Source organism: Quercus lobata, chromosome 10, assembly GCF_001633185.2.
Source record: "Quercus lobata isolate SW786 chromosome 10, ValleyOak3.0 Primary Assembly, whole genome shotgun sequence".
Taxonomy (NCBI): Eukaryota; Viridiplantae; Streptophyta; class Magnoliopsida; order Fagales; family Fagaceae; genus Quercus; species Quercus lobata.
The window spans coordinates 12,486,728-12,500,703 of NC_044913.1; the positions used below are offsets into that span (position 1 = coordinate 12,486,728).

General features: G+C 34.9%; 1 protein-coding gene across 5 annotated transcripts; it reads left to right on the forward strand.

Annotated features, from left to right (window-relative positions):
* The first annotated feature begins 2,526 nt into the window (after positions 1–2,526).
* Positions 2,527–11,044, forward strand: LOC115965963 (calmodulin-binding protein 60 A). Of its 5 annotated transcripts, none has more exons than XM_031085284.1 (8): positions 2,527–2,757; positions 2,969–3,107; positions 5,646–5,724; positions 7,141–7,193; positions 7,303–7,793; positions 8,887–9,047; positions 9,786–9,992; positions 10,086–11,044. In XM_031085284.1, the coding sequence occupies exons 2-8, from the start codon at positions 3,013–3,015 to the stop codon at positions 10,662–10,664; spliced, it is 1,665 nt and encodes a 554-aa protein (XP_030941144.1). In that variant the 5' UTR covers positions 2,527–2,757; positions 2,969–3,012; the 3' UTR covers positions 10,665–11,044. The 5 variants fall into 5 exon arrangements, with proteins under 5 accessions (XP_030941144.1, XP_030941145.1, XP_030941148.1 ...); XM_031085286.1 differs by lacking the exon at positions 2,527–2,757 and adding an exon at positions 4,849–4,942 and having other exon boundaries at positions 3,018–3,107; XM_031085285.1 differs by lacking the exon at positions 2,969–3,107.
* Positions 11,045–13,976: the final 2,932 nt, after the last annotated feature.

Here is a 13,976-nt window from a genome sequence, read left to right on the forward strand (position 1 = left end):
GGGGGATGCGGTATTTAGCCCTAAAGACCTCCATAGCGGCCGGAGTATTTACTAGTTTCTCGAACCTACCCATCTGAACTGGACTGGGAAACGAAAGTAAAGATTGAGCAGAAAAGAAGGGTCCGAGGAGAGAATTGAAACGACGAGATGAGCGAAATGTACTGGTACCTTCACAAAACGCTTGATGGGATGCCTGGAAATCACTCGTAGACGAGACGTTTCGCAGAAAATGGTCACGGCGGCGTAAAGGGCGCAAGTGCTTGTATGTCTCTGGGTTTCGCTGTAGATCTCTGGAGTCCTTTGAGGTTTATGAAACGCAGATAAAAGAAGGAACTGAACCCCCCCCCTGACGCCTTATATAGTCAGGAGGAGAGAGAGGAAATCACTCCTGCCTAAAAATACGCGAATGAACGATGGTCGTTCGATCCGCGCCGCACCGTTGGATGAAGGGAACATAACGCCTCCAGAAATTAATGGCCACGCCTCGAAAATTGTGGCACGTCAAAGGTCACGATCTGCACACGCGCCCCAGGTCCTCCTTATCCCTATCCACTCATTAACATCAAAACCCCGCTTTTCTCCTCGGAAGGAGATAAAAACCGGAGTTTTGAGGGGCTATTGTGGGGCCCGGCCCAAAAATAATGGGCCACTCCAAATCCAGGCCCATCCGAGGAGCTTCCTTTCCGAGGAGAGGCCACACATGAAGCGTTACTCAATCCCAGCAACGCCCAAGAAGCCTATCCGAGGAGAAACTCCTCCTCGGATACCACGAAGCCCAGACCAAGAGCCATCCCCAACCAATTCAGTTCACCCTCCAGACATATAAAATGAATAAAATCCAAAATATCCCTCGAAAAGCTACCACCACATTAATTGCGCCCCAACCAACCTCTTGGCCGCATTAATGAGGAAAAGACCCCTGAACAGTACCGCCTTGGCCTCTGCAACTCACAAAGGGAGTGGTGAGGGCGGCTGATGGGACAGGCGCTCAAGTGGATGCTTAGATGATCAACAGGTGTAAGGTTTAGATGAAAGAAGGAGAGCTATATAATGTAATACAGTCCCCCAAAGAAGGGGACGGAAAAAAAACTGTATGAAGACCTAAAGAGAAAAGGAATATAAGGAGACTTGAGAAATCTTCCCCGTGTCTTTTATCTTCTGCAACCACCTTATCCATGCATTCGACCGAACAGGCTCACTGAAGCCAAGTTCTTTCACCCATTCTCTACGAACATTCATTGTGGGTTGCGTCTTGGGTCAAAGCCTGATCATTAGAATTTGGGCCAAGAAAATCGTGCAACCACAACTATCAATAATACTTAAATTATATATATAAAAATTATACTATGCATCTTAATGTGTATCTTTTAAGTATATATTAATAGGCAAAGCTTAGAAAAAGTTCAATTAGAATTTGAAATTAAAATCCAATTCTACGTCATGTGTCTAAATTTAGGTGAAAACTACACCATAATTATCCACTTAAGTTTCTGCCATATATCCACTTAAGTTTTTTAGTTTTTGTGCCAAGTAAATTAATGAGTGTAAAATACTAAAAATCTAATATTAATGAACTATTAAAAAAAAAAAAACCAATCACGTAACAAAGATCACCTCACATTTTATTTTATTAAAAATTATAAAAAATTATCATAAATAATATTAAATTTACTTAAGAATTTTAATATGTGACTGATTACGTTTACTTAAAAAAAATTTGACTAATTATTTATATTTTTATGATAAAAATTGCGTTTAATTTTTAATGTTTTCATATGTACACATGTGTTATATACTATTTATATAAAAAAAAAAGTAATTTGACTAATTATTTATATTTTTATGATAAAATTATGTTTAATTTTAAATATATAATAACGGTAATAGGTAAAATCACGTCGGAGCCTTGATAAGTTTCAATTCAACAATTGAATCATTGTATCCACCCGTGCACCCTTGTTTGATTGAGAGTGATTAAATATCAACGAGGAATCTTCTAATAAGAAAGTTCCTCCTCGAAAAAGCCTTTTTGTTTAGTGAGGTTATTTCGAAGTGGCTTATTCATGTTTTGGTCCCCCCAAGGTAAAATCTTGTTCCATCCTTGGACAAAAGTTGGTGTTACACTCAAAAGAGTCAAGACCTTATACGGGGGTTTGGTCATTATCGTTTTAGGCAAGTTAGGTGTATATATTCCCCTCAAAAATTTAACACAAACGGAGTTACTAAAAACTCTATAAAAGTACTAACTTCCCATTACAAACCGTACCTAATGCCTAACGGGAACCCAATGTGAAACTTACCTTAGACTCTTCAATTGACTATACAATGTTTTTTTTTTTTTTTTTTTTTGATGACCAAGCATTTAGTCATGTTTACACGGCAAATAGAAGATATTTTTTTTTGAGCTAGAGGCAAATAGAAGATAGATAACTACGTTTGTACTCAACGAACTCCGCGTTTTTTGAAAGTGGACCCGAAAGTTTCAATTTCTACATAGTTCATAACGCGCTTTCTATGGACCCCACAAAAACACATCATCTTCTCTTCTCTCTGAGAGAGAGAGGGAGAGTTCTTATCTCTCTTCTTCTGTTCTGCCTGCAATACCAAAAGCAAAAAAAGCTTCACACTATTTGCGTTTTTTTGTGGGGTTTTGAACGAAGTGGCAAAAAAGAAAGATGCAAGTAGAGAACCTCAGAGCCGAGAAGCATCGCAGACAGAGCCAAATTTCAGACAATTGGATAGAAAGATGACAGAAAAGTACTATAAAGATTTTGGACTTTACTTCTTTATTGTCATTTATTATTCTTGTGTTTTCTGACTTATATCTCTATCTCTCTATCTCTATATATATTGCTATTTTTCATTGCTCTCATATTTATTATTGCGCCGCATGTTTGGTTATTGCTGTTGTTGTTGTTGTTGTTAGTTATAGTTGTTGTTCATGTTTGGTTCCAATAATATTACACAGCAAATAGTAGTAGTGTTGTGTTGTTGGGGTGTTGCTGGAATTCGATGATGTCGCAGAAGAGACAGCAGGAGGATGTGAAGGCTCGTCCAGAAGGGACTAGTCCTGAGGATAAGCGTAGGAGGATGCCTACTTTCAGGAAGTATGACTGACTCACTGACTGACTTTTTGAACCATTTAATTTATTTTGTTTATTTATTTATGTTTGTTGTTGCAAATGTTATGTTTTAGTGGGGATTTTGTTGATGCTAAGTGAATTATTGAGTTGAGAAAGTAAGTGGGTACTACTTGTTTGGTGGAAATTGTTGATGAATGTTATGTATTGTAGTGGGATATTTTGAGCAAACTGAACTGGGTTTTGGTTATTTAGTGAAAATTGTTGATGAATGTTATGTATTATTGTGGACTATATTGAGCTAACTGAACTGGGTTTTGGTTGTTTAGTGAAAATTGTTGGTGATTGTGCTTTGCCCGTGTGAAATTTGGTTGAAATTTTTTAGGTTCAAGGGAGAAGAAGATTAATAGCTGAATTGTGTTTACTTTTTTGAGTGGAAATTTCCTCAAATGTGTGTGGTCCTTGTGGAATTTGATTGCTGGTGGCTTGATATTGTGCACAATTGATGCCAGTGGTCTATGGACCAAATGAAATTTCCATCTCTCTAAAACAAAGGGTGGCTATGAGGTCATGGTTCCAATCCTCTATTAGTATGTGAGTTAGAGAATTGATGTTGTTTTTTATTTTCTAGACAGGGAAATGGGTGTTGTAAACTTTAGGAAAAGAGATATTAGAAAATGGTGTCTGATTGAAGAATAGCCTTTTTGGGTATGCTTATTGCAAATTGTTGATGTTAACCAGCCCCTTGATTGTTGCTGTATTAAGGGTTAATTGATACTAGGCTATAAATATTTTTTTGTCCCTAAAATTTAAAAAGTTTCTCATCCCTAAATTATTGAAACGTTATACTTTGTCCTTGAACTTTAAAAAGATATTTTTTGGGTCTTTGAAGTATGAAATTTTGAAAAATGCCCCCCCTCCCCCCTCCTTATAGCAATAGCTTCATGTCACTTGTTTACCTCATGTGTGTCCTTTAAAAAAAAAGAAAAGAAATTGCAATTGTCCATATCAGACATGATGAACTCTATAATGCTAAAAATAGTGCCACCTACTTAGTAGTTAGATATGTAAGATAAAAGTTAACAAGGATTGATGGAAGGACAATTGTCACATTTCAATAGTTTAGGTTCGAAAAACGAACATCATAAAAACTTTAAAGATATAAACAATATTTTTGCCTTGATACTGTTACATATATTTAGGCTTAAGTTTAGGCATATTCCTTATATAAATCACTGTATGCAGTCAAGAGTCTTGTAGCCCAACTAGCACCTTCTTGTGTTTTCAATAGAGACGTCCTGAGTTCAAATCTCCTCTCCCCCAGTTGTAACTACCGAATTATCAACAAAAAAGAAAAAAAGATCAATGTATTGTGTATTTATACCCAATCAAAGATCAATGAAATACACACAAAATTCACATTTTTATATGGTATCAAAGCATGCAGTCTTAAGTTAGAACTATGTCGCCATTCCTCTGATTTTAAAAAGTTAAAAACCCCATGTGTTGGGCTCAATTTATTAAGGACTTTGTACCCACACAGGAGGGAAAGTGTTAGAATAATGGTTCAATAATTAAACTCATTATTACCTAACAAATTTAAGCTTTTGGTTTTAGGGGTAATTATCACATTATTTGAGCTTAGCTTCCAACTTGGTCTTCCATGCTTGCACTAAGTACAATAATTTTGATTATCACTTCATTCGTGAGTTTGTCCTATCAGTTAGCCATTGTATATAGTTTGTTCCTTTCACTAATCAGACTGCAGATCTCTTTACTAAGGGGCTTCACAAGCAATCGATATGAACTTTGGACTACAAACTTGTCCTCCCTAGACAGTTGAATTTGCGGGGGAGCGTTAGGTAGCCCCTTGATTGATGCTATATTTGATGCGATTACATATATTAAGGCTCAAGTTTAGGCATAGTTTCATTCGCATTGAATGTATATTCTTGTGTTGATCATCTTCTAGGCTACTTTTTGTTTATTGTTGGGTGCATGAAGCTCTCTATTATCTTAATAAACACTAATAAAAAAAAGTATATTTCTTACTGCTATTACTCAAATAAACATGAAACATATGCTTGTGTATTCATTCATAGGTCAAGTTGGATATGTAATTATTGGAGTAATTGTTGGAGACTCAAATGGTGGATATGCAAGCATGATAACTTATATGCTGTTCTATATCTCCATGAATCTATTCCTTATATGGATATACTACCCTATCAAAGATCAATGCAATACCCACAGAAGTAACATTCTTAGAGTTAAGGACTGCTTTTCCTTGTAAATGTGAGTGCACTTGGCTCAATGTCATGAAAAAATGATTTTAGAATTGTTGTTTATAGGTAGACAATGGGTTCTTGGACCATTTTTTGATGAGCAGTAACAGAGAAATGAGGGAGAAGTTTATGCATACTATGGATGAATATGTGGGTTTACTTTTGATATAAAGAAACTTTGCTTGTAACATTGTGAATTTAATGATGTATATTGGACCATGTTGGATGACATCACCGACAAAAAATATTGATTTCTAATGATTTTGTTAACTATGTTCAGTGTGGTGTCAGAGGTTATGAAAATGCAATCAGTCCATCATTTGCTGGAGCCAATTCTAGAGCCCTTGATTCGTAGAGTGGTAAGTTTATATTATTGGATAAACTTACTTGTGATAATCAGTTTGACATTTATATGTTAGACTTAAAGATTATTTATTATAAATAATTATTTGTTCTGTCTATTGCTAATTCGTTGAAATATAATACTCACATATTAGTGAGTTTTTTTTTTTGAACTTGATAAACACATCAATAATTTAATATTGATATATGTCATCAATATAGTCTGTTTTTAAGAATTGGAGATGTCAGATATTACCATGGCCTTGCAAGCTGCAGATAACGTTCATACCAGCCCACTCTATTATGCAACATACTATGGCCTGACACCTGGTATCCTTCCACTGCATGATGGCTGACTTTGTGAGTAAAGCTTGAAACCATATAATGGTTGCTCATTGGTACATGTTCTCCTAGTCAAAGTTGGCACTTTCTAGTGATGGACTTGCGATATATTGTAGGATATCATAAGTGTGTAACTCACAATTAATTTGCTAGAAGCTCTAGGACCAGTGAGTGCATAAATTTTTGGAATTCTAATTTACTACCATAGCCTTGCAAGCTGCAGATATCAAGCATCCAGTCCACTCTATTGTGGCATGTACTATGGCCTGACACCTAGTATCCTTTCACTGCATGATGACTATGCCCTCCTTGAGTAACGATTTTAACCATGTCACGGTTGCACATTGGTCCACGTCCTCCTTGTCAAAGTTGCCACTTTCTAGTGATGGGCATATAGTATATCATAAAACACCATATACGTGTATAACTCAAACTTACTTTGCTAGAGGCTCTAGGATCAATGTATTGCATAAATTTTTGGGATTCTAGCATATATATTCTCTTATAAGAGTAGGCATGAACTTCATGTACTAACAAATTTAAAAGTGGATTTTCCCCCTAAAGACTGGTGAAGCTTATGATAATACTATTAACCCATTAATCCAAATGCACCTAACTTGAAACTTCATTAACTACTTAGGATATCTGAACATGTCAGAGTAAAGTGCGCAGAGAGTCTGTTTTCCTCGGTGATTGGACTTCTAAATTCTAACGAGTCAATTCCTAGAGTTCATTTTGGCGAAAGGTTGAGGATATTTTTAGCATGGGAATGTTATTTACTGACTCGACCAATAGTGGCCTTAAGGAAATATGGGGTTGTATGTGTAACTAACTGCTGCAGAATTGTGTTTATATTCTTCTTTATACCTGTAGTGGTTTTGAAATAGTTGCAATTTGCCAATGGTGTCCTTCCTAAGTTATGGGCTATAGATGTGACTGGAAATTAGTGTCTGTGAATTAAAACACTAATTTGTCACTTTTAGCAGCTGTTAGTTCCATCTTGCAGTTGTTTTTATTCTGTAAATATATGTCACAGTTCTAATTGATTGTTGTATAATTGCTTGATATGGATTAATGTTATATATTTACAGGTCAAAGAGGAAGTTGAATTGGCCTTAAAAAAGCATTTGAACAGCATGAAACAGTAAGAAATGATACTGTGGTCATTAAGATTATTTTTCATAAGGTGTTCATATTAACTGTCCTGTGGAATAAGATTACATAGATGATGCATCTTGTGCATTTCTGTTCAGGAATTGTGGGAAAGAGGTACATACTTCTGTGTCAAGAAGCCTACAGCTAAAGTTTGTAAACAACCTTTCTCTTCCAGTATTTACTGGAGCTCGAATTGAAGGAGAAGATTGTTCAAACATACAAGTAGCTTTGATTGATGCTATTACCGGGCAAACTGTAATATCTGGGCCAGAGTCCTCGGCCAAGGTGGAAATTGTTGTTCTTGAGGGTGATTTTGATGGTGATGAGAATGACAATTGGACAGTCGAAGAGTTTAAAAACAACATTGTGAGAGAGAGGGAAGGAAAGAAGCCCCTGCTTACAGGAGATGCATTTGTAAATCTTAAAGAGGGCATTGGTTTTGTGAGTGAGATTTCCTTTACAGATAATTCTAGCTGGACAAGAAGCCGTAGGTTCAGGCTAGGGGCAAGAGTTGTGGATAAAATTGATGGAACTAGCATTAGAGAAGCAAAGACAGAATCCTTTATTGTCAGGGATCATCGTGGAGAATGTAAGCACTTATTTTTAATATCCTTTGATTTGATTTTTTAAGATTGAAGTTTAAAATTCTAATGCTTCTTTCTTTAGTGTTTGGTTTTATATATGGTTATCATGATTACAACAAAAACAGCAACAACAAAGTTTTAGCCCCAAAACTTTGGGGTTGGCTGTGTGTCTTCATTAGACTAACCAGGGTCTACCACATGTATTTTTCTCCACCATTCTATCCTATCCAAAATCGTATTTTTTGTCCCCTCCTTAACTAATATATTCATTTTTACTATTTCTACCAATGTAATTTTAGGCCTTTCTTTACCTCTTTTCATTCCCATCGACTTGAATCAAATCACATTTCTTCACTAATGCATGAATGGATCCTTTGCACATGGCCATACTATGTCAAGTGACTCCCCCACATTTTTTCATCAATAGGAGGCATCCCTATATTTAAAAAATTTCTTCATTCCACATACTATCTTTCCTTGTATTTTCAATCATCCATCTTAGTAAATTTCATTTCAGCTCATTTTATGAACATGTTTCTTAATAGCCCAACATTTAGTGCTAAAAAGCATAGCTAGTCTTATAGCAGTATTGTAAAACTTTCCCTTTAATGTATTTTATGATCATAGAATATTCTTGATGCATTTTTCCACTTCATACACCCTAATCTCATCCTATATTTCATATCCTCTTCAATATTTCTATCCTTGTGAATTATTGATTGAAGATATCAAAAAAAAAATATTTTACTCAGTGGTATCTCTTGACCATCAAATTTTACAAACCCTTCATCTTTGTTTTTCCATCTCTTACTTTGTGCTCACTCCTTGTTACTACTATGGAGTACTTGTATCAAATAGCTACCCAATATTGTTATGGATATAGTCTATTTGGCTTGTTCAACACTTCTATGTAATGTGTTCTTATTATGCGAACAACTTGTTATCTTGTCTGTCATGACTTTCTGCATAGCTTGAAGCCTATACATTTGGACTGAGTTGACAAAAGTACCTACCAGGCTACATATGTTAGGTTTCTATGGTAACTAATGGGAAATAAATCAAATGAAACGCCATTTTAATTACTGATTCTTTTTGCAGTGTACAAGAAGCATCACCCTCCTTCTTTGCATGATGAAGTATGGAGATTAGAAAAGATTGGCAAAGACGGAGCTTTCCATAAGCGTTTGAGTCGGGAAAGCATCAATACTGTGAAGGATTTTTTGATCCTACTCTTCATAGACCCTACAAGGCTCCGAAATGTAAATAAAACTGTACTTACCTCAATTACTTTTACTTTTTAGTACTCCTTACTAATTTTTCTCTAGAATTCTGAATTTGAAGTACTACTCTTTAAAGAGTGATGTATTGTTGTATTCATTCACTTGTCAGCATTTGTTAAAAATCTGAAAATGAGAAGAGTCTAGTGATTTAACAGCCGTTATGTTTAGATTAATCAGGATGTCTGCTAATTATTGAGGACAATTCCCTTGGGTGTTTTTCCCTTTGGATAGAAGCATTAACAAGGGAAAATTTTGCTGGTGCACCAGTGGGATACAGACATTTTGATGTTAGATTGTGTTCTTGAATCGGGCACAGCGTGTCTCTGTTAAACATGTATTGACATGGCTCTAGTTAGATCTTCAGGTTCCTTTGAGATTGTGGTATGGTGGTTAGCTATAAAAATATCTCAATTCAACTTCTGTTGAGACTGATAAATCCCTCTTGACCATGTCAGACATCAGAATCTGTTTGTCTATTTCCTTAGTATTGTAGTCAGGAGCTAGGGTTTTGTTCTGTTTCTTATAATTTAGGGTCCAAATCAGTGTTCTGAGCACAATCTGCACATTCTACTAAAATTTATGTCCCATATATGCCCTTACATTGAACTCCTATGTGATCTGCTGTGAACAAAATGAAGTGTTCCAAGTCTAGAAAAATATGGTTTAATTCAGCTTTCTTTGAATGGAGTAATAACAGTAATTGCTTTGGATGTGCAGATACTCGGCACAGGTATGTCAGCTAAGATGTGGGAAGTCACTGTGGAGCATGCTCGGACATGTGTATTTGAGAAGAGGATGTTCTTGTATAGCCCTCCAAGTTCTCAACAAAAAACTGGTGTGGTCTTTAATGTCGTGGGACAAGTGATGGGACTACTTTTGGAATGCCAGTATGTTCCTATTGATAAGCTGTCTGAAACTGAGAAGGCACTCCTCTTATTACCTCAAATCTGCTTTCTTTTCATTTCTTTTTTCTCCCTTAGTCATGTCTGACTTCTTATGATCAACCTTTTCCATTAGGCTGATGCCCACAACTTGGTGATTTCTGCATTTGAACACTGGGGGGAAGTTGTTTCTTTTGATGATGAAGCCTCTATTGTGGGCAGCTCTTCACACTTGACCAACATTCTTTACACTTCAAGCTCGCCTAGGACGGAGAGTTCTAACGGGTGCAAGTTTTTGGCTTCTCACAAGATTGCTGGTTTCGATTATGCACAGCAAAGTGCCTCTTCTCCAGATATCATTTCATCCATCTATTCTGTTGGGGGCAGTAGTGGTTTGGAAGATTTTGCCCTGCACGGTATTGACAGTATGGGTCTCAGATATGAACAGGCTTTGAGTTTCCCAGAGTCCATGAACCATTCATTTGATGACGATCATCTGAACTTTTTTGATACTGATCTTCTAACTCAGAGTGTCAATTTAGAATCGCAATCAGATCTTCAGAGTGCTGTTGACACTTTCATTTCTGCACGTGCTGCCATTGGGAAAGCTCAGACAAGATGGACAAAGCTATTCAGTGTGCTAAAATGGTTTTCAATACGTGTGGCTGTAAGAAAACGAGTTCGAGAAATTCCAAGATACAAGAGTGGGTTATGAAAAAAAAGGGTGAAGAGAAAACAAATGGTTTGATAACATTTGCCAAATATAGTGTTAGTGAGTGCTGCCGCTAAGATTTTGCGTGCTGTTTTGGTGAGACAAGTTGGAGGTCTTGGTAGATGTAAATACAACGGTAGTTAAGTACTTCGCCTTCTGGTGAAAGATCATAGAACTATCTTCCTGCTTACATCAAGTTGTAAATATGTAGATTTTTTTTGACAGTATCAGGGCAAGTTTCTGCCTTTCTGGTATTGGTTTTTGCTCAAATATGTAAAGCAGTAATACCAGGGTGCATAACATCCTGTAGCTTTCATGTTGGGTTATAGTTCTGTATGAGATTGTTTGTTCAATAAAAGTTATTTTTATGTCTTAATTCATAATTCGACTCTACTTGGCAAATGGGTGGATTATTTGGGTTGAACTGTCATTGTCATGGGTTCCTCCCTTTCATTACATCAATGTGGATTGCCTAACCTAGGTTCAGAAGCTGAAATTTCGCCTCGACCATCAATAGGTTTCACTATGGCATTTATAAAAGGACCTAAATAAGCCTCACTTATGGGTATCTGAGCAATTCTTCCTGTTGCTTTCATAGAAATTCCTTCTTGGATCATCATAATGCCAAGTATCTTGTAATTCAGTGACATAACCCCTGTCTCTTTTATTAAGGGCCTTATAAGTTATAACTACTCAATTACAGGAAATTTTCAGATTTGCTTCGTGAGTCAGTTTTGTGCCAAATTACCGCCCAAAGACCCCAAACCCTATTTCCATTTAAATCCCACATCAAACCTTATCAAAAGAAAAAAACCATTGTAATGAGACTTGAAGAAAAAGGGGCACCGGAACCAAAAGAAAACCAGGTTAATCTTATTTGTCTTCCAATCCTCTCTAAATTGATAAACTATTGAGACGAGACTTTTGGCACCAAAAAACACTAGATAACCCGTTCGTGTTTATTGGAGTGTTATATTGAAACCACAAAGACTACAAATTTTTTCAAGTGGCCTTAAAGTAACTAGGGGCTGTTTGGTAGTGTATTTTAAACAATAGTTTTTTGTGTTTAAACAACATTACTCGTATTTTCACACACTTTTTCACCCACACGTATTTCCAAAAAATACAAACAATGTTACTAGAATAATATTACCAAATCATTGGCAGTTGGTGTCATGACTTGCGGCAACAAATCATTGTGAAGACAGAGGCTTGGTGAAGCATTTGTAGCAATAGCTAGGAGCTTAGGTATAAGTCAAGTTACATGTATTGGAGATCTTCTAAATTTTGATCATATCGCAATCTTTTTTCATGCTGAATTTGACAAAAATTGGGCTAGACCCAAGAGTATTTGGACAATTCCTTATCTCTTGTGTGGTTGTTCTTCTTGTGATTTATTTTGCAGTTTATTCATAATTTCATATTACTCAATCCGGTTAATTAATTACTTGGACCTGACTTGCAATTTAGTAATGTAATTTCATTTTGAACTAATGTATTATTTTTATTAAATGAATAAGAGGGTTTTTCAATAATTTTTTTTTCTTCTTCTAGTTTTACTTTTTTTGAGAGATAATTACAATATACTGCTAACCCTGCAGCTCGAACCATTTCCTCGTAAACCCCCAAGCACTTTGTACATATGGAGGTGTCAATTCAGCTACAAAACTTTAGGCTTCTAGTTTTACTAATTGTGCAAGTTGCTTATAAGAACCAATTGGTAGTTGTAGAAGAGGACCATTCTCTTTATTGGCCTCTACTGGGTGCTAAGAAAAGCAGGCCCGTGCTCTTTGGCTAGTTTGTTAATAACATCTTTATAATATTTTTACAATAAATATTAAGTAGCAAATTATTAAGAGTTGTTATTGGCGGGATAAAAAGATAATTTCGGTAGTATGTTCAAATTAAAACTAATAACAATTTATTACTTATGATTTGTTGTGAAAATATTGTAAACCGTACCACTTCTTTTTTTCTAATTAGTTTGCTGCTCACATTATCAGAGAAGCATTTACTGCTGTGTAAAGATCTTTTGTTGGATTCATTTCCATATCTATTGCTCACAAAGTTTTGGCTGATGTAGATGGGGATTGGGGAGTGATCCTGTTGCAATTGTGGGGCTTTCTTTCAATAAAATCTTCTTTATTAAGAAAATAGAAAAAAGAAATAACGTCATCCCCTAAAAGCACCTTAACCTTATCAGAAGATATTGGGAAATGGGAATCAACATCTTGATAAGTTTGATACATAATTTCATTAGTCAGCATCTAGAATAATTAAAAAATATTCGTACAAGACTTACTTTTGGAACACGACAGTTTGAATTTCTATGACACATGGGATTGCAATAATTCAATGTATCTATCCACAGGGGAAGTATAATAGGGAAAAGTTAATTTGATGCTCAATGTATCTTTCCACACGACAGGTATTTTTTTTTTTTTTTTCATCAAAAAAAAAATATATTTTTTAAAATTTTTATAAAAAAAAAGAATTGTTGATTTTTTTTTTTACAGTTTTTTTTAATAAATATTTTTCATGAAAGTGATACTAAAACTTTTCTGAAATGATTTATTAATAAATGTTCCAAGAGTACCTGTTAATTTTTTAATATATTTAGGGCATGTTTGGTAGACTGTAATAGATGCTGTAATGTAATAGTTATTCCTATGGTTTAGTTATTCTTTAGTTTGGTTATATTTTTATTACAAGAAATAATAATTCTTTATGAATAGCTATTCTTCAAAATGAGGAATAATTATTCTTCTTTAAAAGGTTGTATTAGCTATTCCTTAGTAAGAGCAATAATTTCAAAACTTAATATATTTCCAAATAAACAAACTTTCCATATACATCTAACAATTATAAAAATAAAAAATCATAAAAATTACACATATCTCTCTTAAATTTAAAAATAACAATTTTTAAGGGGATATAATTGTATGAGTAAGAAATTTCCAAAAATAAATGTTAAGTTTCATTCTAATGTTATAACTTACAACCAAACTAATGAATATGTTTAATTATTACATTACAACACATTTTATTCCTAGTAATAAAGATTACAATTCCTATCGTAATCCTCATTTCTATCATAATCCTCATTCAGTGTACCAAACATACCCTTATAAATTATTGAAGTTAGTATATGTTACTTTGATATCATGATAAGTTATTATTGTTCCAAAAGATTTAAAAATTGTGAATTTAACTATTGAACCATAATTCTAATATATACTATTAATCCAACTTCGTTAGATTATCTAGTGGACTTTATTGAAACTAAAAATTAGCAAGTGTTTTAAACTGAGTTTA

Bases quoted from the DNA above. Each gene is read 5' to 3' on its own strand.
- LOC115965963 (XM_031085284.1), top strand. From the start codon at position 3,013: ATGATGTCGCAGAAGAGACAGCAGGAGGATGTGAAGGCTCGTCCAGAA. The intron at 7,194-7,302 runs GTAAGAAATGAT...ATTTCTGTTCAG, and splicing joins CATTTGAACAGCATGAAACA to GAATTGTGGGAAAGAGGTAC. The intron at 9,048-9,785 runs GTAAATAAAACT...TTGGATGTGCAG, and splicing joins ACCCTACAAGGCTCCGAAAT to ATACTCGGCACAGGTATGTC.